This window comes from Oncorhynchus mykiss, chromosome 17 (genome assembly GCF_013265735.2).
Source record: "Oncorhynchus mykiss isolate Arlee chromosome 17, USDA_OmykA_1.1, whole genome shotgun sequence".
In the NCBI taxonomy this organism is placed as follows: domain Eukaryota; kingdom Metazoa; phylum Chordata; class Actinopteri; order Salmoniformes; family Salmonidae; genus Oncorhynchus; species Oncorhynchus mykiss.
In genome coordinates, this window is record NC_048581.1 from 93,116,651 (window position 1) to 93,140,970 (window position 24,320).

At 47.9% G+C, this 24,320-nt stretch overlaps 1 protein-coding gene across 1 annotated transcript in view; it reads left to right on the forward strand.

The window, feature by feature from the left end:
- The window catches only part of LOC110494838 (inositol-pentakisphosphate 2-kinase), a 31,497-nt gene extending 16,510 nt beyond the window's left edge, over nt 1–14,987 (forward strand). Inside the window, exons 8-14 of the mRNA XM_036950972.1 lie at nt 5,214–5,286; nt 5,983–6,111; nt 7,878–8,028; nt 10,466–10,601; nt 13,093–13,195; nt 13,452–13,531; nt 13,901–14,987. Coding sequence (XP_036806867.1) covers nt 5,214–5,286; nt 5,983–6,111; nt 7,878–8,028; nt 10,466–10,601; nt 13,093–13,195; nt 13,452–13,531; nt 13,901–14,159 — 931 coding nt within the window. The 3' untranslated portion in view covers nt 14,160–14,987. The remainder of the gene's footprint in view (nt 1–5,213; nt 5,287–5,982; nt 6,112–7,877; nt 8,029–10,465; nt 10,602–13,092; nt 13,196–13,451; nt 13,532–13,900) is intronic.
- Nucleotides 14,988–24,320: the final 9,333 nt, after the last annotated feature.

The window sequence follows — 24,320 nt, forward strand, 5'->3', positions numbered from 1 at the left end:
ACTGAGTGGTTTAATAGACCAGGTCATATTCATATTCACTGAGGGGTTTAATAGACCAGGTCATATCCACTGAGTGGTTTAATAGACCAGGTCATATTAATATCCACTGAGTGGTTTAATAGACCATGTCATATTCATATTCACTGAGGGGTTTAATAGACCAGGTCATATCCACTGAGTGGTTTAATAGACCAGGTCATATCCACTGAGGGGTTTAATAGACCAGGTCATATTCACTGAGTGGTTTAATAGACCAGGTCATATCCACTGAGTGGTTTAATAGACCAGGTCATATCCACTGAGTGGTTTAATAGACCAGGTCATATTCATATTCACTGAGTGGTTTAATAGACCAGGTCATATTCATATCCACTGAGTGGTTTAATAGACCAGGTCATATCTACTGAGTGGTTTAATAGACCAGGTCATATTCACTGAGTGGTTTAATAGACCAGGTCATATCTACTGAGTGGTTTAATAGACCAGGTCATATCCACTGAGTGGTTTAATAGACCAGGTCATATCCACTGAGTGGTTTAATAGACCATGTCATATTCATATTCACTGAGGGGTTTAATAGACCAGGTCATATCCACTGAGTGGTTTAATAGACCAGGTCATATCCACTGAGTGGTTTAATAGACCAGGTCATATCCACTGAGTGGTTTAATAGACCAGGTCATATTAATATCCACTGAGTGGTTTAATAGACCAGGTCATATTCATATCCACTGAGTGGTTTAATAGACCATGTCATATTCATATTCACTGAGGGGTTTAATAGACCAGGTCATATCCACTGAGTGGTTTAATAGACCAGGTCATATCCACTGAGGGGTTTAATAGACCAGGTCATATTCACTGAGTGGTTTAATAGACCAGGTCATATCCACTGAGTGGTTTAATAGACCAGGTCATATTCACTGAGGGGTTTAATAGACCAGGTCATATTCATATTCACTGAGGGGTTTAATAGACCAGGTCATATCCACTGAGTGGTTTAATAGACCAGGTCATATCCACTGAGTGGTTTAATAGACCAGGTCATATTCATATCCACTGAGTGGTTTAATAGACCAGGTCATATTCATATCCACTGAGGGGTTTAATAGACCAGGTCATATTCACTGAGGGGTTTAATAGACCAGGTCATATACACTGAGGGGTTTAATAGACCAGGTCATATCCACTGAGTGGTTTAATAGACCAGGTCATATTCACTGAGTGGTTTAATAGACTAGGTCATATACACTGAGGGGTTTAATAGACCAGGTCATATTCATATCCACTGAGTGGTTTAATAGACCAGGTCATATCAACTGAGTGGTTTAATAGACCAGGTCATATTCACTGAGTGGTTTAATAGACCAGGTCATATTCACTGAGTGGTTTAATAGACCAGGTCATATTCATATCCACTGAGTGGTTTAATAGACCAGGTCATATTCATATCTACTGAGTGGTTTAATAGACCAGGTCATATTCATATCTACTGAGTGGTTTAATAGACCAGGTCATATTCATATCTACTGAGTGGTTTAATAGACCAGGTCATATCCACTGAGTGGTTTAATAGACCAGGTCATATCCACTGAGGGGTTTAATAGACCAGGTCATATTAATATCCACTGAGTGGTTTAATAGACCAGGTCATATCCACTGAGTGGTTTAATAGACCAGGTCATATCCACTGAGGGGTTTAATAGACCAGGTCATATTAATATCCACTGAGTGGTTTAATAGACCAGGTCATATCCACTGAGTGGTTTAATAGACCAGGTCATATCCACTGAGTGGTTTAATAGACCAGGTCATATTAATATCCACTGAGTGGTTTAATAGACCAGGTCATATCCACTGAATGGTTTAATAGACCAGGTCATATTCATATCCACTGAGTGGTTTAATAGACCAGGTCATATTCACTGAGGGGTTTAATAGACCAGGTCATATTCACTGAGTGGTTTAATAGACCAGGTCATATTCACTGAGGGGTTTAATAGACCAGGTCATATTCACTGAGGGGTTTAATAGACCAGGTCATATTCATATCCACTGAGTGGTTTAATAGACCAGGTCATATTCACTGAGGGGTTTAATAGACCAGGTCATATCCACTGAGTGGTTTAATAGACCAGGTCATATCCACTGAGTGGTTTAATAGACCAGGTCATATTCACTGAGGGGTTTAATAGACCAGGTCATATTCATATCCACTGAGTGGTTTAATAGACCAGGTCATATCCACTGAGTGGTTTAATAGACCAGGTCATATCCACTGAGTGGTTTAATAGACCAGGTCATATTCACTGAGGGGTTTAATAGACCAGGTCATATCCACTAATTGGTTTAATAGACCAGGTCATATCCACTAATTGGTTTAATAGACCAGGTCATATTCATATTCACTGAGGGGTTTAATAGACCAGGTCATATTCATATCTACTGAGTGGTTTAATAGACCAGGTCATATTCATATTCACTGAGGGGTTTAATAGACCAGGTCATATTCATATTCACTGAGTGGTTTAATAGACCAGGTCATATTCACTGAGGGGTTTAATAGACCAGGTCATATTCATATCCACTGAGTGGTTTAATAGACCAGGTCATATACACTGAGGGGTTTAATAGACCAGGTCATATTCACTGAGGGGTTTAATAGACCAGGTCATATCCACTGAGTGGTTTAATAGACCAGGTCATATTCATATCCACTGAGGGGTTTAATAGACCATGTCATATTCATATCCACTGAGGGGTTTAATAGACCAGGTCATATTCACTGAGGGGTTTAATAGACCAGGTCATATTCATATCCACTGAGTGGTTTAATAGACCAGGTCATATTCATATACACTGAGGGGTTTAATAGACCAGGTCATATTCATATCCACTGAGGGGTTTAATAGACCATGTCATATTCATATCCACTGAGGGGTTTAATAGACCAGGTCATATCCACTGAGTGGTTTAATAGACCAGGTCATATCCACTGAGTGGTTTAATAGACCAGGTCATATTCATATCCACTGAGGGGTTTAATAGACCAGGTCATATTCATATTCACTGAGTGGTTCAATAGACCAGGTCATATTCACTGAGTGGTTTAATAGACCAGGTCATATCCACTGAGGGGTTTAATAGACCAGGTCATATTCATATCCACTGAGGGGTTTGATACAACAATCAGACAGATCCTGGAGTGTCTTCTAGAAAATACCTTTCAGCTATTGGCCCAGATCATCCAACATTCGAGAAACTATATTTTCTGAGCTGATATTTTTCACCACTTTGCTGAGACTGTTGGCTCTGTTTACATTGTTCTCTTGCTTTGTGTGAATATAGCAGTTCCATTATGTAAAGAAATACAGTGCCTTGCGAAAGTATTCGGCCCCCTTGAACTTTGCGACCTTTTGCCACAATTCAGGCTTCAAACATAAAGATATAAAACTGTATTTTTTTGTGAAGAATCAACAACAAGTGGGACACAATCATGAAGTGGAACGACATTTATTGGATATTTCAAACTTTTTTAACAAATCAAAAACTGAAAAATTGGGCGTGCAAAATTATTCAGCCCCCTTAAATTAATACTTTGTAGCGCCACCTTTTGCTGCGATTACAGCTGTAAGTCGCTTGGGGTATGTCTCTATCAGTTTTGCACATCGAGAGACTGACATTTTTTCCCATTCCTCCTTGCAAAACAGCTCGAGCTCAGTGAGGTTGGATGGAGAGCATTTGTGAACAGCAGTTTTCAGTTCTTTCCACAGATTCTCGATTGGATTCAGGTCTGGACTTTGACTTGGCCATTCTAACACCTGGATATGTTTATTTTTGAACCATTCCATTGTAGATTCTGCTTTATGTTTTGTATCATTGTCTTGTTGGAAGACAAATCTCTGTCCCAGTCTCAGGTCTTTTGCAGACTCCTTCAGGTTTTCTTCCAGAATGGTCCTGTATTTGGCTCCATCCATCTTCCCATCAATTTTAACCATCTTCCCTGTCCCTGCTGAAGAGAAGCAGGCCCAAACCATGATGCTGCCACCACCATGTTTGACAGTGGGGATGGTGTGTTCAGGGTGATGAGCTGTGTTGCTTTTACGCCAAACATAACGTTTTGCATTGTTGCCAAAAAGTTCAATTTTGGTTTCATCTGACCAGAGCACCTTCTTCCACATGTTTGGTGTGTCTCCCAGGTGGCTTGTGGCAAACTTTAAACAACACTTTTTATGGATATCTTTAAGAAATGGCTTTCTTCTTGCCACTCTTCCATAAAGGCCAGATTTGTGCAATATACGACTGATTGTTGTTCTATGGACAGAGTCTCCCACCTCAGCTGTAGATCTCTGCAGTTCATCCAGAGTGATCATGGGCCTCTTGGCTGCATCTCTGATCAGTCTTCTCCTTGTATGAGCTGAAAGTTTAGAGGGACGGCCAGGTCTTGGTAGATTTGCAGTGGTCTGATACTCCTTCCATTTCAATATTATCGCTTGCACAGTGCTCCTTGGGATGTTTAAAGCTTGGGAAATCTTTTTGTATCCAAATCCGGCTTTAAACTTCTTCACAACAGTATCTCGGACCTGCCTGGTGTGTTCCTTGTTCTTCATGATGCTCTCTGCGCTTTTAACGGACCTCTGAGACGATCACAGTGCAGGTGCATTTATACGGAGACTTGATTACACACAGGTGGATTGTATTTATCATCATTAGTCATTTAGGTCAACATTGGATCATTCAGAGATCCTCACTGAACTTCTGGAGAGAGTTTGCTGCACTGAAAGTAAAGGGGCTGAATAATTTTGCACGCCCAATTTTTCAGTTTTTGATTTGTTAAAAAAAGTTTGAAATATCCAATAAATGTCGTTCCACTTCATGATTGTGTCCCACTTGTTGTTGATTCTTCACAAAAAAATACAGTTTTATATCTTTATGTTTGAAGCCTGAAATATGGCAAAAGGTCGCAAAGTTCAAGGGGGCCGAATACTTTCGCAAGGCACTGTAGATATGCTGATGTAGTATGTGTATATATGGTTTTGTACATGTCCAATCGGACAACTGTATTCTATATTCTGATTATCTGACCTTTTTTATTTTTGACTTGCCTCGTTTATGTAGACCGATATCAAGCCCTGTTCAGAGTAGAGCCTGGTGCTCTTTGATTCCACAGCAATAAAGATACATGAATACTCACCCTGAATCTCTCTGTCCAGGAACAAACAGAGAATGTCCCTCGCCATCAAGCACTTGATAGAGGAACCACAGAATAACTTCAACATTTTCAAGGTATGTCAGAGCTTTCACCAGGTCTGCTGTTATCCGAATGCCAACAAGCATTTCGCTACACTCGCAATATCTGCTAACCGTGACCAGTAAAATGTGATTTATCCTGTGCCCCCGTCGAGGTAACCAAGATGTAGTTTCATTTCTGTTATATAGTATAGACCCTGCAGACCTGGGGGGGGGGCGGACACTGATTGGCTTGTAGGGGGGGCGGACACTGATTGGCTTGTAGGGGGGGTGGGCACTGATTGGCTTGTAGTGAGGGTGGGGAAACCGATTGTTGCATATCGGGATATTATAGTTGATGATATATCACACTATTATTTTTCTCAATAATATTTTTGCCGTAGTTGGTTGTACCTGCACCAAAACTCCAGTATTTTTTCCATCATAGCTTGTTCTGTTTTTTTTTGAGTAGTGAGCCAACATGTTTTCAGCACTTATTTTATTTCCATTTCCATGACTGATCAAAATGTGTTTTCTCATGGCTCTCGCTTATCACTCTGCAGCAGACATATGGTGAGCAATATGTTCGGAAAAAGCGAATCCACAAAATCCCAATACCTATAGAATCTGCATCTTAAGTATTGTGATATCGTTTGGTCCCTGGCATTTCCCTGCCCTTTTGGGGCTTGACAAATCAGTTACAGCGCCCTTTAAATTTATTTTTTTACATCTTTCCTTACTCTGTCTATCCAGGGTGGAGAGTGTATCTACAGCTGTAATGACGATGCCGACGTGTTGCAGGACCTGGATGAATTGGCTCAGCATCTACGGCCGTACTTCCTCCCTAGTGGCAGCCTTCTCAACAGGCAGCAGTCTAGTAAAGTTGGTATCCAAACTAGACATCCGCATATTTAGTGTTTCACTTTCCTTTTTAATGTTGGTTGTTGTGGGTGACGGTTTCTGGTTACAAGCAGGATTTCTTTGGTCATGTTTGGGAGCGTCGAAAATTGGTGAACTGATGTAAAATGTTTCTGTGTTGGATACTTTGTCCTTGTTATTATGGGTAAAACGCTCCCGTCGTTTTCCCACTCGCCCTGCACATGCAAGTTTATTTACACTGAACAAAAATAGAAACGCAACATGCAACAATTTCAAAGATTTTACTGAGTTTACAGTTCATAAGGAAATCAGTGTAATAAATTAATTTGGCGCCGTATCTATGGATTTCATATGACTGGCAATACAGATATGCATCTGTTGGTGACAGATCCCTTAAAAAAAAAAAAAGAAGGCAGGGACGTGGATCAGAAAATCAGTCAGTATCTGGTGTGAACTAGATTTGCATCATACAGCGCAACACATCTCCTTCACATGGAGTTAATCTGGTGATTGTGGTCTGTAGAATGTTGTCCCTCTTATCTTCAATGGCTGTGTGAAGTTGCTGGATATTGGTGGGAACTGGTACACGCTGTCGTACACGTCGATCCAGAGCATCCCAAACATGCTCAATGGGTGACATGTCTGGTGGATATGCAGGCCATGGAAAACTTGGACATTTTCAGCTACCAGGAATTGTGTATAGTTCCTAGTGACATGGGGCCGTGCATTATCATGCTGAAACATGAGGTGATGGCGACAGATGAACAGCACAACAATGGGCCTCAGGATCTTATCACGGTATCTCTGCATTCAAATTACCATCGATAAAATGCAATTGTGTTCGTTGTCCGTAGCTCATGCCTTCCCATACCAATAACCCCACCGTGGGGCTCTCTAATCACAATAGAGCAAACTGCTCACCCACACAACACCACACATGCTGTCTGCCATCTGCCCGGTACGGTTGAAACCGGGATTCATCCGTGAAGAGCACACTTCTCCAGCGTGCCAGTGGCCATAGAAGGTGAGCATTTTCCACACTGAAGTCGGTTACGATGCCAAACTGCAGTCAGGTCAAGACCCTGGTGAGGACGACGAGCACACAGATGAGCTTCCCTAAGACGGTTGGACGTACTGCCAAATTCTCTTTTTTTTTTTTATTTCACCTTTTATTTAACTAGGCAAGTCAGTTAAGAACAAATTGTTATTTACGATGACGGACTTCCCCGGCCAAACCCGGACGATGCTTGGTCAATTGTGCGTCGCCCAATCACGGCCGGATGTGATACAGCCTGGATTGGTATAGAAATTAACATTCAATTCTCTGGCAACAGCTCTGGTGGACATTCCTGCAGTCAGCATGCCAAATGCATTGAGACATCTGTGACAAAATTGCACATTGTTTAAATGGCCTTTTATTGTCCCCAGCACAAGGTGCACCTGTGTAATTATTATACTGTTTAATCAGCTTGCTGATATGCCACACCTGTCAGGTGGAAAGGAGAAATGCTCACTAACAGGAATGTAAACACATTTGGTCACAACATTTTGATAGATATGTTCTCTGTGTGTTTGGAACATTCCTGGGATCTTTTTATTTTAGATCATGTTGCATTTTTATATTGTTCAGTATATTTTATATATGTATATTTATATACTATATATTTATATCTGTATATTTATATTTACTCTGTCAACACACAATACAGGATATTTGTGTAATATGTCTAATATGTCCTCTTAACCTGTAACTTTTGTTTCTACCCCAGGTGGTTCTGAATGAGTTGATTCAGGTGATCGTGAGCGCCCTGTTGAGCTCCTGGGACTGTCCTCGCTCCGGGCATCTCAGGAATACACAACTGTCTGAGGGCAGAGTGACGTGTGAGGCCAGCCTGCTGCACCGGGACCTGCTACGCAACGGTGAGACTTGGCAGGGAGACTTGGCTCTAGGCTGCTCTGGGGCACGGGACCTGCTACGCAACGGTGAGACTTGGCAGGGAGACTTGGCTCTAGGCTGCTCTGGGGCACGGGACCTGCTACGCAACGGTGAGACTTGGCAGGGAGACTTGGCTCTAGGCTGCTCTGGGGCACGGGACCTGCTACGCAACGGTGAGACTTGGCTCTAGGCTGCTCTGGGGCACAGGACCTGCTACGCAACGGTGAGACTTGGCAGGGAGACTTGGCTCTAGGCTGCTCTGGGGCACGGGACCTGCTACGCAACGGTGAGACTTGGCAGGGAGACTTGGCTCTAGGCTGCTCTGGGGCACAGGACCTGCTACGCAAAGGTGAGACTTGGCAGGGAGACTTGGCTCTAGGCTGCTCTGGGGCACAGGACCTGCTACGCAAAGGTGAGACTTGGCTCTAGGCTGCTCTGGGGCACAGGACCTGCTACGCAAAGGTGAGACTTGGCTCTAGGCTGCTCTGGGGCACAGGACCTGCTACGCAAAGGTGAGACTTGGCTCTAGGCTGCTCTGGGGCACAGGACCTGCTACGCAACGGTGAGACTTGGCAGGGAGACTTGGCTCTAGGCTGCTCTGGGGCACGGGACCTGCTACGCAACGGTGAGACTTGGCAGGGAGACTTGGCTCTAGGCTGCTCTGGGGCACAGGACCTGCTACGCAACGGTGAGACTTGGCAGGGAGACTTGGCTCTAGGCTGCTCTGGGGCACAGGACCTGCTACGCAACGGTGAGACTTGGCAGGGAGACTTGGCTCTAGGCTGCTCTGGGGCACAGGACCTGCTACGCAACGGTGAGACTTGGCAGGGAGACTTGGCTCTAGGCTGCTCTGGGGCACGGGACCTGCTACGCAACGGTGAGACTTGGCTCTAGGCTGCTCTGGGGCACAGGACCAGGTTTACGCTTCACTGCAGTGTTTCTAATGACTTCACAGATGTGGTTCGGCTGTTATGCCTTCATCAGGGAGTGAATCGGGGATGTCAACGAATGGCCCGTTTTAACTCTTAAGTGGCTTAAATCCCATTAACGGGACCGATTTGGCAACATCCGGTGAAATGGCAGAGCGCCAAATTCAAAAAGAAATATAACAAATATTTAACTTTCATACATTCACAAGAGCAAACCACACCCCCACACCAAACCACACACCAAATTGAAGCTGAACTTCTTGTTAATCCAGCCACGGTGTCAGATTTCAAAAAAGGCTTTACGGTGAAAGCAAACCATGCTATTATTTGAGGACAGCACCCCATCAAACAAACAGACAATCATATTTCAACCCGCCAGGCACAACACAAAAGTCAGAAATAATGATATAATTCATGCCTTTGAAGATCTTCTTCTGTTGGCACTCCAATAAGTCCCATAAACATCACAAATAGTCCCTTTGTTCGATTAATTCCGTCATATCTCCAAAATGTCCATTTATTTGGGGCATTTTATTTTTAAAAAAACACTGGTTCCAACTCGCGCAACATGACTACAAAATATCTAAGTTACCTGTAATCTTGATCCAAACATTTCAAACAACTTTCCTAATACAACTTTAGGTATTTTTTTTACGTAAATAATCAATAAAATTTAAGACGGGATAAACTGTGTTCAATACCTGGAGGAAAACAATGAAAGCGCGTTCCAGGGTTGTGCTCATCAAAACATTAGAGAGCCCTGGCTGGACCCTGCTTCTGGACAGCCGTGCTACCTAATTTCTCGAAAGAAAAACATCAACCAATTTCTAAAGACTGTTGACATCTAGTGGAAGCTATAGGAACTGCAAACATATTTATTTTAAAACGGGCTTACCATAGAAACCAATGGAAAACAGATTGACCTAAAAAAAAAAAATTCCATGGATGGATTGTGCTCGGGGTTTCGCCTGCCAAATCGGTTCTGTTATGCTCAGACATCATTCAAACAGTTTTAGAAACTTTAGAGTGTTTTCTATCCAAGTCTACCAATTATATGCATATCCTAGCTTCTGGGCCTGAGTAGTAGGCCGTTTACTCTGGGCACACTTTTCATCCGGATGTGAAAATGGAGCCCCTAAGCCTAGAGTTAAGATATATGTGTGATCCAGTGGGCACACGATCACCAACACTGGACAAATGAGCAGTGGAAAAACATTGCCTGGTCCAACGAATCCCGCTTCCTGTTACGTCATTCTGATTGCAGAGTCAGGATTTGGCGTAAACGGCATGAGTCCGTCCATGGCCCCGTCCTGCCTGGTGTCAACGGTACAGGCGGGTGGTGTAATGGCGCGGGGAATGTTTTCCTGGCACGTTAGGTCCCTTGATACCAATTGAGCAATGTTTCCATGCGCAGAAGAATTCAGGCTGTTTTGGAAGCATAAAGGGGCCCGACTGAGTATTGTTTTGAGTCTAATCCATTTTTATTTTTCAGGTAACCACTGCCTACCCAAAGATTGTGTCTTGGACAAAATCCTGGGGACTCAGATGTTGGATAATTTAGATATTGAGGGTTTGAGCCCCCTTCTTAAACGAGTGGAACAGCATCTACAAATGTTCCCCAAAGAGAGGTGAGAACCTGAACCAGATGAATGACTTGAATGGGACCTTCCCATTCAACTCACTGTTCCATCATGGACCGGCGGCCATATTGAGTGTACCATAACTATAGTGTTGGATGTTTTTTTTTTTTACTGTTCTTCAGTGAAGTATTAGATGTACTGTGGACCTTCCCATTCAACTCACTGTTCTATCATGGGTTGGCCCGGCGGCCATATTGAGTGTACCATAGTGTTGGATGGTTTTTGTACTGTGTAAATGTGTCTAATTTGGCGTGTACTAACATGCATAGACCGCTAGATGACGTGTGCATGCGGTCAAATCACCAGTGTAGGTTACTTTCTATATGTAATACGTTAGCTACTAGTTATGGTAATACAATTGTAATCAGTAACCTCATTTTGGATAACACCAACTCCGTAATGTAATCGGATCACTTTCAGTTACTTTTAGGTGACTTTCCCCCCTTTAAAGGGCGTTAGATGACAATAAGGATCCGTCAGACCCATTTGGTGTGTCGTCATAGTGGTCTCTGATTGTGACTCACTCTGGTGCTACATTCTTAGCTAGAGCTGGGTCATATGGCCTGGAAGTCTATTTTATTAAACTCGGGTGCTACGTTCTTAGCTAGAGCTGGGCCATATGGCCTGGAAGTCTATTTTATTAAACTCATGGGCAATTTAATAATGATGTCTTTAAATAAGCTCTGTTGTGTGTAGACAGAGAGGAAGAGGTGAATATCATGCTAAAACTAAAACTAAAACTATTTGAAATGATTTGATGTGATATATTGCCCAGCCCTACTTTAATGTTCACCTTTGTTCAGTGCTGAATTGAATGTCATTCAGAACAAAGGTGTCATGTATTTTACCAACATCTTGTCTGAAGTCATCCAACGAGTCATCACCTAGTTTTTCACAACTATTTATTTCTCTTGTAAGTTTATTTTTAGTAATCAGATTATGTGTGCTCTATAACCCTGCAAATCAGTCATGTAGGCTTACACATGTTCTGATTGGTGCTACTGGTCGTCGACTGGGAATCATGATCTGATTGGTGTTTCTGGTCGTCGACTGGGAATCATGATCTGATTGGTGTTTCTGGTCGTCGACTGGGAATCATGATCTGATTGGTGTTTCTGGTAGTCGACTGGAATCATGATCTGATTGGTGTTTCTGGTCGTCGACTGGGAATCATGATCTGATTGGTGTTTCTGGTCGTCAATACTGGAATCATGATCTGATTGGTGTTTCTGGTCGTCTGTACTGGAATCATGATCTGATTGGTGTTTCTGGTCGTCGACTGGAATCATGATCTGATTGGTGTTTCTGGTCGTCAATACTGGAATCATGATCTGATTGGTGTTTCTGGTCGTCTGTACTGGAATCATGATCTGATTGGTGTTTCTGGTCGTCGACTGGAATCATGATCTGATTGGTGTTTCTGGTCGTCAATACTGGAATCATGATCTGATTGGTGTTTCTGGTCGTCTGTACTGGAATCATGATCTGATTGGTGTTTCTGGTCGTCGACTGGGAATCATGATCTGATTGGTGTTTCTGGTCGTCGACTGGGAATCATGATCTGATTGGTGTTTCTGGTCGTCGACTGGGAATCATGATCTGATTGGTGTTTCTGGTCGTCGACTGGAATCATGATCTGATTGGTGTTTCTGGTCGTCGACTGGAATCATGATCTGATTGTTGTTTCTGGTCGTCAACTGGAATCATGATCTGATTGGTGTTTCTGGTCGTCGACTGGGAATCATGATCTGATTGGTGTTTCTGGTCGTCGACTGGGAATCATGATCTGATTGGTGTTTCTGGTTGTCGACTGGAATCATGATCTGATTGGTGTTTCTGGTCGTCGACTGGAAATTATGATCTGATTGGTGTTTCTGGTCGACTGGAATCATGATCTGATTGGTGTTTCTGGTCGACTGGAATCATGATCTGATTGGTGTTTCTGGTCGACTGGAATCATGATCTGATTGGTGTTTCTGGTCGTCAACACTGGAATCATGATCTGATTGGTGTTTCTGGTCGTCAATACTGGAATCATGATCTGATTGGTGGTTCTGGTCGTCAACACTGGAATCATGATCTGATTGGTGTTTCTGGTCGACTGAAATCATGATCTGATTGGTGTTTCTGGTCGTCTGTACTGGAATCATGATCTGATTGGTGTTTCTGGTCGTCAATACTGGAATCATGATCTGATTGGTGTTTATGGTCGTCAACACTGGAATCATGATCTGATTGGTGTTTCTGGTCGTCAATACTGGAATCATGATCTGATTGGTGGTTCTGGTCGTCAACACTGGAATCATGATCTGATTGGTGTTTCTGGTCGTCAATACTAGAATCATGACTTCTTCCAGTCTCTTAATGGCTGTGACTGGCACATGTCCAACATATGGATCATTCATTTAAATGATCAAAAGCTACTGCAAATATCAGAGTGGACCTTTACAGACGGTGACTGACTCTCTCTCTCCTCCAGATGCAGGCTTCAGATGGACGGGCCGTACAATGCCAGCTTCCTGGAGAAGGTCCAGAACTGTCCCGCTGAAGACGACGGCTCCCTGGAATACGCTGTCGGGAAGGTGAGAATCTCTTCTTCCTGACCAATGTGACGTAAGGAGGTAAACCGACAGTATTGAAGAAAACAGTCTTGGTTCTTTACAGAAGACTGTTTAATACATATCAGTCGAATTGATGATGGCCCTTTTGTGATTAGTGTTTTCCATTTAGATGCAATTATATTTTAATACATTGTTCCTTTGAAATGTCAATGTGTACAATATGATACATGCAGTTTAATGTAATATCATGTTGTATAATATGGCTGCTTCCCATCAGGTCCACCAGTACAGAGTTGCCATGACAGCCAAGGACTGCTCCATCATGGTCGCCATAGCAACCTGTGGGGAAGACGATGGGTGAGAGAACTCTTACTGCTGGGCTGGAACAACACCCTGCACGCACACCCAGACACCTTTATATTTATATTTATATTTATATATATATATATATATATATATATATATATATATATATATATATATATATATATATATATATATATATATATATATATATATATATATATATATATATATATATATATATATATATATATATATATATATATATATATTGTCCAACCATGCTTTTTAAAGTGTACAAATGTGCTCTTGGGGCACTGCTCTCTAGCTGACCTTGTGCTTGTTGCTAGTGTCTTGTCTACTTTTTAAAGTTAAAATTATACTTTACAAATTCAAGCTTTCCGGTATGTTTCGTCCGTGTAGGTTGGACCAGAGCCTGGAGATCCAGACTACGAAGCCTCGCTTCACATGCTCCGTGTCCATCCTAGACCTGGACCCTAAACCCTACGAGAGCATCTCTCACCAGAGCAGACTGGACTCCAAGATAGTCAACCACTACCTGAGGAGGACACAGCCCAACAACCAGGAACTAGACAACCTGGAGGAACTGGCCAATCAGAGCCTGTTCCTGGGCCGGGACAGAGACGGAGAGGATTGTACTCTGGTGTTCCATCCTGTATAGCAACTCCCTCCGCTGCCTGGCCTTGTGCTGTCTGGCTGTTACCCCCTCCCCTGTACCCGGACCCTAACCCCCACCTCGTACCCCCAGACCAACCGCTGCTGTGGAACTGAAATAATGATTTGAATGAACTGAGAAACTTATCCTTATTTTAGATTTGTGTTTTCTCTTTAAAAACGAAACATAGTATGGCATATGTTTTTGGTTTTCTAGACCTGGTAAAAAATGATTTTATGACTACTGCCAGCTGCAACAGAATACCATCCCGGGTACCATGTTTGTCTCTGCTGCCAGTATGAAGGAGGTCAGAGGTAGTTTCACAAGTCAATGCTAACTAATTAAATGATTTTATGACTACTGCCAGCTGCAACAGAATACCATCCCGGGTACCATGTTTGTCTCTGCTGCCAGTATGAAGGAGGTCAGAGGTAGTTTCACAAGTCAATGCTAACTAGCGTTACAGGAACAGTTAGTATGCTAGCTGTTCCTGTTAATCTGACGACTAAAGTCAATAGACTGTTAGTTTACACGTCCTCTTGCAATTAAATGTAGGTAGTTTCATTATTTTGAACGGTCTACCAAATCTATTCATTTTAAAATGTTGATTTTACTTCTGCTTGCTATTTATTATTTACGCGATGATATAAGATGTGACTTTTCAATGTTTTTGCTAACATATGATGGGGGTCCCTTTTGTCGCTGATTTGCCTGGGTGGGGGTCTCTGGGTCATGGGTTTGCCTGGGTGGGGGTCCCTGGGTCACTGGTTTGCCTGGGCGGGGATCTCTGGGTCATGGGTTTGCCTGGCGGGGGTCTCTGGGTCATGGGTTTGCCTGGGCGGGGGTCCCTGGGTCATGGGTTTGCCTGGGCGGGGGTCCCTGGGTCATGGGTTTGCCTGGGCGGGGGTCCCTGGGTCATGGGTTTGTCTGGGCGGGGGTCCCTGGGTCATGGGTTTGCCTGGGCGGGGGTCTCTGGGTCATGGGTTTGCGGGGGTCTCTTGGTCATGGGTTTGCGGGGGTCCCTGGGTCATGGGTTTGCGAGGGTCCCTGGGTCATGGGTTTGCCCGGGGGTCCCTGGGTCATGGGTTTGCCCGGGGGTCCCTGGGTCATGGGTTTGCCCGGGGGTCCCTGGGTCATGGGTTTGTCTGGGCGGGGGTCCCTTGGTCATGGGTTTGCCTGGGCGGGGGTCTCTGGGTCATGGGTTTGCCTGGGTCATGGGTTTGCCCGGGGGTCCCTTGGTCATGGGTTTGCGGGGGTTTCTGGGTCATGGGTTTGCGGGGGTCTCTGGGTCATGGGTTTGCGGGGGTCCCTGGGTCATGGGTTTGCGGGGGTCATGGGTTTGCGGGGTCCCTGGGTCATGGGTTTGCGAGGGTCCCTGGGTCATGGGTTTGCCCGGGTCCCTGGGTAATGGGTTTGCCCGGGGGTCCCTTGGTCATGGGTTTGTCTGGGCGGGGGTCCCTTGGTCATGGGTTTGCCTGGGTGGGGGTCCCTTGGTCATGGGTTTGCCTGGGCGGGGGTCTCTGGGTCATGGGTTTGCCTGGGTCATGGGTTTGCCCGGGGGTCCCTTGGTCATGGGTTTGCCCGGGGGTCCCTTGGTCATGGGTTTGTCTGGGTGGGGGTCCCTTGGTCATGGGTTTGCCTGGGTGGGGGTCCCTTGGTCATGGGTTTGCCTGGGCGGGGGTCTCTGGGTCATGGGTTTGCCTGGGCGGGGGTCTCTGGGTCATGGGTTTGCGGGGGTCTCTGGGTCATGGGTTTGCGGGGGTCTCTGGGTCATGGGTTTGCGGGGGTCTCTGGGTCATGGGTTTGCGGGGGTCCCTGGGTCATGGGTTTGCGGGGGTCATGGGTTTGCGGGGTCCCTGGGTCATGGGTTTGCGAGGGTCCCTGGGTCATGGGTTTGCGAGGGTCCCTGGGTCATGGGTTTGCCCGGGGGTCCCTTGGTCATGGGTTTGTCTGGGCGGGGGTCCCTTGGTCATGGGTTTGCCTGGGTGGGGGTCCCTTGGTCATGGGTTTGCCTGGGCGGGGGTCTCTGGGTCATGGGTTTGCCCGGGTCCCTGGGTCATGGGTTTGCCCGGGTCCCTGGGTCATGGGTTTGCCCGGGGGTCCCTTGGTCATGGGTTTGTCTGGACGGGGGTCCCTTGGTCATGGGTTTGTCTGGGCGGGGGTCCCTTGGTCATGGGTTTGCCTGGGTGGGGGTCTCTGGGTCATGGGTTTGCCTGGGCGGGGGTCTCTGGGTCATGGGTTTGCCTGGGCGGGGGTCTCTGGGTCATGGGTTTGCCTGGGCGGGGGTCTCTGGGTCATGGGTTTGCGGGGGTCTCTGGGTCATGGGTTTGCGGGGGTCTCTGGGTCATGGGTTTGCGGGGGTCTCTGGGTCATGGGTTTGCAGGGGTCTCTGGGTCATGGGTTTGCGGGGGTCCCTGGGTCATGGGTTTGCGGGGGTCCCTGGGTCATGGGTTTGCCCGGGCGGGGGTCCCTGGGTCATGGGTTTGCCCGGGCGGGGGTCACTGGGTCATGGGTTTGCCCGGGCGGGGGTCACTGGGTCATGGGTTTGCCCGGGGGTCCCTTGGTCATGGGTTTGTCTGGGTGGGGGTCCCTTGGTCATGGGTTTGCCTGGGTGGGGGTCCCTTGGTCATGGGTTTGCCTGGGCGGGGGTCTCTGGGTCATGGGTTTGCCTGGGCGGGGGTCTCTGGGTCATGGGTTTGCAGGGGTCTCTGGGTCATGGGTTTGCGGGGGTCTCTGGGTCATGGGTTTGCGGGGGTCTCTGGGTCATGGGTTTGCGGGGGTCTCTGGGTCATGGGTTTGCGGGGGTCCCTGGGTCATGGGTTTGCGGGGTCCCTGGGTCATGGGTTTGCGAGGGTCCCTGGGTCATGGGTTTGCGAGGGTCCCTGGGTCATGGGTTTGCCCGGGTCCCTGGGTCATGGGTTTGCCCGGGTGTCCCTTGGTCATGGGTTTGCCTGGGTGGGGGTCCCTTGGTCATGGGTTTGCCTGGGTGGGGGTCTCTGGGTCATGGGTTTGCCTGGGTCCCTGGGTCATGGGTTTGCCCGGGGGTCCCTTGGTCATGGGTTTGTCTGGGCGGGGGTCCCTTGGTCATGGGTTTGCCTGGGCGGGGGTCCCTTGGTCATGGGTTTGCCTGGGCGGGGGTCTCTGGGTCATGGGTTTGCCTGGGCGGGGGTCTCTGGGTCATGGGTTTGCCTGGGCGGGGGTCTCTGGGTCATGGGTTTGCGGGGGTCTCTGGGTCATGGGTTTGCGGGGGTCTCTGGGTCATGGGTTTGCAGGGGTCTCTGGGTCATGGGTTTGCGGGGGTCCCTGGGTCATGGGTTTGCGGGGGTCCCTGGGTCATGGGTTTGCGGGGGTCCCTGGGTCATGGGTTTGCCCGGGCGGGGGTCCCTGGGTCATGGGTTTGCCCGGGCGGGGGTCACTGGGTCATGGGTTTGCCCGGGCGGGGGTCACTGGGTCATGGGTTTGCCCAGGTCATGGGTTTGCCCGGGTGGGGGTCTCTGGGTCATGGGTTTGCCCGGGTGGGGTCTCTGGCTCATGGGTTTGCCTGGGTCATGGGTTTGCCCGGGTCATGGGTTTGCCCGGGTGGGGGTCTCTGGGTCATGGGTTTGCCCGGGTGGGGGTCTCTGGCTCATGGGTTTGCCCGGGTCATGGGTTTGCCTGGGTGTCCCTTGGTCATGGGTTTGCCTGGGTGGGGGTCCCTTGGTCATGGGTTTGCCTGGGCGGGGGTCTCTGGGTCATGGGTTTGCCTGGGTCCCTGGGTCATGGGTTTGCCCGGGTCCCTGGGTCATGGGTTTGCCCGGGGGTCCCTTGGTCATGGGTTTGTCTGGGCGGGGGTCCCTTGGTCATGGGTTTGCCTGGGCGGGGGTCCCTTGGTCATGGGTTTGCCTGGGCGGGGGTCTCTGGGTCATGGGTTTGCCTGGGCGGGGGTCTCTGGGTCATGGGTTTGCCTGGGCGGGGGTCTCTGGGTCATGGGTTTGCGGGGGTCTCTGGGTCATGGGTTTGCGGGGGTCTCTGGGTCATGGGTTTGCAGGGGTCTCTGGGTCATGGGTTTGCGGGGGTCCCTGGGTCATGGGTTTGCGGGGGTCCCTGGGTCATGGGTTTGCGGGGGTCCCTGGGTCATGGGTTTGCCCGGGCGGGGGTCCCTGGGTCATGGGTTTGCCCGGGCGGGGGTCACTGGGTCATGGGTTTGCCCGGGCGGGGGTCACTGGGTCATGGGTTTGCCCAGGTCATGGGTTTGCCCGGGTGGGGGTCTCTGGGTCATGGGTTTGCCCGGGTGGGGTCTCTGGCTCATGGGTTTGCCTGGGTCATGGGTTTGCCCGGGTCATGGGTTTGCCTGGGTGGGGGTCTCTGGGTCATGGGTTTGCCCGGGTGGGGGTCTCTGGCTCATGGGTTTGCCCGGGTCATGGGTTTGCCTGGATGGGGGGTCTCTGGGTGTGCCTGGGCGGGGGCTGTAACAGCAGAACTATCTTCAATGGCCCACTATTCACTACAGGACACTACTTCAATGGCGCCCTATTCACTACAGGACACTACTTCAATGGCCCCCTATTCACTTCAGGACACTAGTGGCCAGGGCCTGTAGACGGACCGTTTCAGGACAGATCCAGGAACATTGGAACAGGCGGATGGAGAAGCAAACCACTGATCTGATTAGTATCTTTGTCAGAATGACTGGATTGACCAACATGTGGCTCTGATATGGAACCCTATTCCCTATATAGTGCTCTGCTTTTTGACGCTGTAGTGCCTTATCTAGGGAATAGGGTGCCATTTTTTATGCGCACTTTGAAACCTAAGATATAACAGCTGTGTGTGTGTGTACAGTATAAATACAAAGAAAGAGAACTATTTTAAAATACATAGGACATTGCTGTTTAGCATTTTCTATTTAAATATTTATTTTTTTAGATATCGTACTAATGCTATATTGACATGCATATAAATGTGTACATGTGGCATTACCAGATATTGCGGTAACACTCGACACCCAGCGTCATAGCATGTTATGACGCTGGCGTAACCATCTCAACTGTTGTCACAACACTCAAATGTATATTTACACATGTGACATGTTGTTACTTTATAGCTGGTTAGGACACCTGCCATAAGTGTCCAAACCAACATTTATTAAAATGTGTTTTCTCTGCCAAGAAGTTTCCTTTCGTTTCAACGTTTGTTTCTTTAAGTCCTTTGTTGTAATGAAGTCTTTAGTCATTTTGTTTTTTAAAATGTTAAATAACTTGTAGAAAATATACAGTATAACACTATCATGAAGTGTTATGTCTCTTTATGACACTATCATGAAGTATTATGTCTCTTTATAACACTGGTATGAAGCATTACGACCACCATCATCATATAAGCCAGATAGACCTATCAGCTACATGACCTTATGTCAGTCATCAGTCATAGAGGGGTCTTGTCCTGCTCCTGCATCCATCCCAGTCATCAGTCACATAGAGGGGGTCTTGTCCTGCTCCTGCATTCATCCCAGTCATCAGTCACATAGAGGGGGTCTTGTCCTGCTCCTGCATCCATCCCAGTCATCAGTCACATAGAGGGGGTCTTGTCCTGCTCCTGCATTCATCAGTCACATAGAGGGGGCCTTGTCCTGCTCCTGTATTCATCAGTCATATAGAGGGGGTCTTGTCCTGCTCCTGCATTCATCCCAGTCATCAGTCACATAGAGGGGGTCTTGTCCTGCTCCTGTATTCATCAGTCATATAGAGGGGGTCTTGTCCTGCTCCTGCATTCATCCCAGTCATCAGTCACATAGAGGGGGTCTTGTCCTGCTCCTGCATCCATCCCAGTCATCAGTCACATAGAGGGGGTCTTGTCCTGCTCCTGCATTCATCAGTCATATAGAGGGGGTCTTGTCCTGCTCCTGCATTCATCAGTCACATAGAGGGGGTCTTGTCCTGCTCCTGCATTCATCCCAGTCATCAGTCACATAGAGGGGGCCTTGTCCTGCTCCTGTATTCATCAGTCACATAGAGAGGGTCATGTCCTGCTCCTGTATTCATCAGTCATATAGAGGGGGTCTTGTCCTGCTCCTGCATTCATCCCAGTCATCAGTCACATAGAGAGGGTCATGTCCTGCTCCTGTATTCATCAGTCACATAGAGGGGGTCTTGTCCTGCTCCTGCATTCATCAGTCACATAGAGGGGGCCTTGTCCTGCTCCTGTATTCATCAGTCATATAGAGGGGGTCTTGTCCTGCTCCTGCATTCATCCCAGTCATCAGTCACATAGAGGGGGTCTTGTCCTGCTCCTGTATTCATCAGTCATATAGAGGGGGTCTTGTCCTGCTCCTGCATTCATCCCAGTCATCAGTCACATAGAGGGGGTCTTGTCCTGCTCCTGCATCCATCCCAGTCATCAGTCACATAGAGGGGGTCTTGTCCTGCTCCTGCATTCATCAGTCATATAGAGGGGGTCTTGTCCTGCTCCTGCATTCATCAGTCACATAGAGGGGGTCTTGTCCTGCTCCTGCATTCATCCCAGTCATCAGTCACATAGAGGGGGCCTTGTCCTGCTCCTGTATTCATCAGTCACATAGAGAGGGTCATGTCCTGCTCCTGTATTCATCAGTCATATAGAGGGGGTCTTGTCCTGCTCCTGCATTCATCCCAGTCATCAGTCACATAGAGAGGGTCATGTCCTGCTCCTGCATTCATCCCAGTCATCAGTCACATAGAGGGGTCTTGTCCTGCTCCTGTATTCATCAGTCACATAGAGAGGGTCATGTCCTGCTCCTGTATTCATCAGTCACATAGAGGGGGTCTTGTCCTGCTCCTGTATTCATCAGTCATATAGAGGGGGTCTTGTCCTGCTCCTGCATTCATCCCAGTCATCAGTCACATAGAGAGGGTCATGTCCTGCTCCTGCATTCATCCCAGTCATCAGTCACATAGAGGGGGTCTTGTCCTGCTCCTGCATTCATCCCAGTCATCAGTCACATAGAGGGGTCTTGTCCTGCTCCTGCATTCATCCCAGTCATCAGTCACATAGAGGGGGTCTTGTCCTGCTCCTGCATTCATCCCAGTCATCAGTCACATAGAGGGGTCTTGTCCTGCTCCTGCATTCATCCCAGTCATCAGTCACATAGAGAGGGTCTTGTCCTGCTCCTGCATTCATCCCAGTCATCAGTCACATAGAGGGGTCTTGTCCTGCTCCTGCATTCATCCCAGTCATCAGTCACATAGAGAGGGTCTTGTCCTGCTCCTGCATTCATCCCAGTCATCAGTCACATAGAGAGGGTCTTGTCCTGCTCCTGCATTCATCCCAGTCATCAGTCACATCGAGGGGGTCTTGTCCTGCTCCTGCATTCATCCCAGTCATCAGTCACATAGAGGGGGTCTTGTCCTGCTCCTGCATTCATCCCAGTCATCAGTCACATAGAGGGGTCTTGTCCTGCTCCTGCATTCATCCCAGTCATCAGAAACAGAGCATTGGGCGGTGTAGGTGCATGTCTGACATCAATGTGTATGAGATTACAATTATTAATTTAATAGGTCAATCTAAGAAAATGCTATGTCACATTTAACATACTGTTGACCAGTAGGCTGATGGACTGGAATGATTTGCCTTGTTCGTTTGGACCCTTGTGGAGGTGTTATAACCAGCCATAAAATAACACAATATGTCACAACAGTGTTATGAACATGTTATGACACTGGGTGTCAAGTATCGATATTTCTAAATAGGTGATTGGAAATAGGTGTTACATATTGAATAAAATGACCACTGGATTCTTGACTTGCGCATCGGGGGTGTGTTCATGAGGCGAGGCCAACTTGCGCATCGGGGGTGTGTTCATTAGGCGAGACCGACTTGCGCATCCGGGTTGTGTTCATTAGGCTACGCCGACTTGCGCAGCGGGGGTGTGTTCATTAGGCTACACCGACTTGCGCAGCGGGGGTGTGTTCATTAGGCTACGCCGACTTGCGCAGCGGGGGTGTGTTCATTAGGCTACACCGACTTGCGCAGCGGGGGTGTGTTCATTAGGCTACACCGACTTGCGCAGCGGGGGTGTGTTCATTAGGCTACACCGACTTGCGCAGCGGGGTGTGTTCATTAGGCGAGGCCGACTTCCGCAGTGGGGGTGTGTTCATTAGGCGAGGCCGACTTGCGCATCGGGGGTGTGTTCATTAGGCTACACCGACTTCCGCAGTGGGGGTGTGTTCAATAGGCGAGGCCGACTTGCGCATCGGGGGTGTGTTCATTAGGCTACACCGACTTGCGCAGCGGGGTGTGTTCATTAGGCGAGGCCGACTTCCGCAGTGGGGGTGTGTTCATTAGGCGAGGCCGACTTGCGCATCGGGGTTGTGTTCATTAGGCTACGCCGACTTGCGCAGCGGGGGTGTGTTCATTAGGCTACACCGACTTGCGCAGCGGGGGTGTGTTCATTAGGCTACACCGACTTGCGCAGCGGGGTGTGTTCATTAGGCGAGGCCGACTTCCGCAGTGGGGGTGTGTTCATTAGGCGAGGCCGACTTGCGCATCGGGGGTGTGTTCATTAGGCGAGACCGACTTGCGCATCGGGGTTGTGTTCATTAGGCTACGCCGACTTGCGCATCGGGGTTGTGTTCATTAGGCTACGCCGACTTGCGCAGCGGGGGTGTGTTCATTAGGCGACGCAGACTTGGGCAGCGGGGGTGTGTTCATTAGGCGACGCAGACTTGGGCAGCAGGGGTGTGTTCATTAGGCGACGCAGACTTGGGCAGCGGGGGTGTGTTCATTAGGCGACGCAGACTTGGGCAGCGGGGGTGTGTTCATTAGGCGACGCAGACTTGGGCAGCGGGGGTGTGTTCATTAGGCGACGCAGACTTGGGCAGCGGGGGTGTGTTCATTAGGCGACGCAGACTTGCGCATCGGGGTTGTGTTCATTAGGCTACGCCGACTTGCGCAGCGGGGGTGTGTTCATTAGGCGACGCAGACTTGGGCAGCGGGGGTGTGTTCATTAGGCGACGCAGACTTGGGCAGCAGGGGTGTGTTCATTAGGCGACGCAGACTTGGGCAGCGGGGGTGTGTTCATTAGGCGACGCAGACTTGGGCAGCGGGGGTGTGTTCATTAGGCGACGCAGACTTGGGCAGCGGGGGTGTGTTCATTAGGCGACGCAGACTTGGGCAGCGGGGGTGTGTTCATTAGGCGACGCAGACTTGGGCAGCGGGGGTGTGTTCATTAGGCGACGCAGACTTGGGCAGCGGGGGTGTGTTCATTAGGCGACGCAGACTTGGGCAGCGGGGGTGTGTTCATTAGGCGACGCAGACTTGGGCAGCGGGGGTGTGTTCATTAGGCGACGCAGACTTGGGCAGCGGGGGTGTGTTCATTAGGCGACGCAGACTTGGGCAGCGGGGGTGTGTTCATTAGGCGACGCCGACTTGCGCAGTGTTGGACGCAGAAGGCTTTCACTTCGCTTCACATAGATTGAATAAATAACTGCCTTTTTCTCCCACCGTCACGCGTTCGCTCTTTCACATTAACAGAGTTTTATTGGCTGCTGTATTTAACAAGCGCTTGTGTCCCTCTTTGAATTGACAATTTGGGGCGGCAGGGTAGTCTAGTGGTTAGAGAGTTGGACTGGTAACCGTTCAAAACCACGAGCTGACGAGGTACAAATCAGTCGTTCTGTCCCTGAACAAGGCAGTTAACCTATTGTTCCTAGGCCGCCATTGTAAATACGAATTTGTAATAAGAGCTAATGAGCGTTTCTTTTAGGGAGACAGGCCAGTGGAGCACAAGGAAAGTTGAAGGGGATAACCTAGTCAGTTGTACAACTCAATGTCTTCTGCGTGTAACCCAACCCGTCTGAATCAGAGAGGCGCGGAGGGCTGACATGCTCGCGTATTGCGCAAGAGACAGAGGCGAAAATTACAATCATTATGCATAACCCATCATTAATTAGTTAAATATAAGTCTAATATTGAATTTATTTGAAAGAGGTAGGCTAGGACGTTTGTATATCAATCTAGAACAGGATTTTCTCTGTTGGATGCAATTTGAATGGAGTTGATGGAGAGAGAAAGACCGTGCTCATGAGTGCACTGATTTTAATGCAACGATATTTGAGTGATAGTGTGTTTTAAATCTCTGCAGCTGCAATTTAAAAAAAAAACAGGTGACCCCACGAAGGCCGAATGGAAGAATTAGACCGCATTCGATCTTCA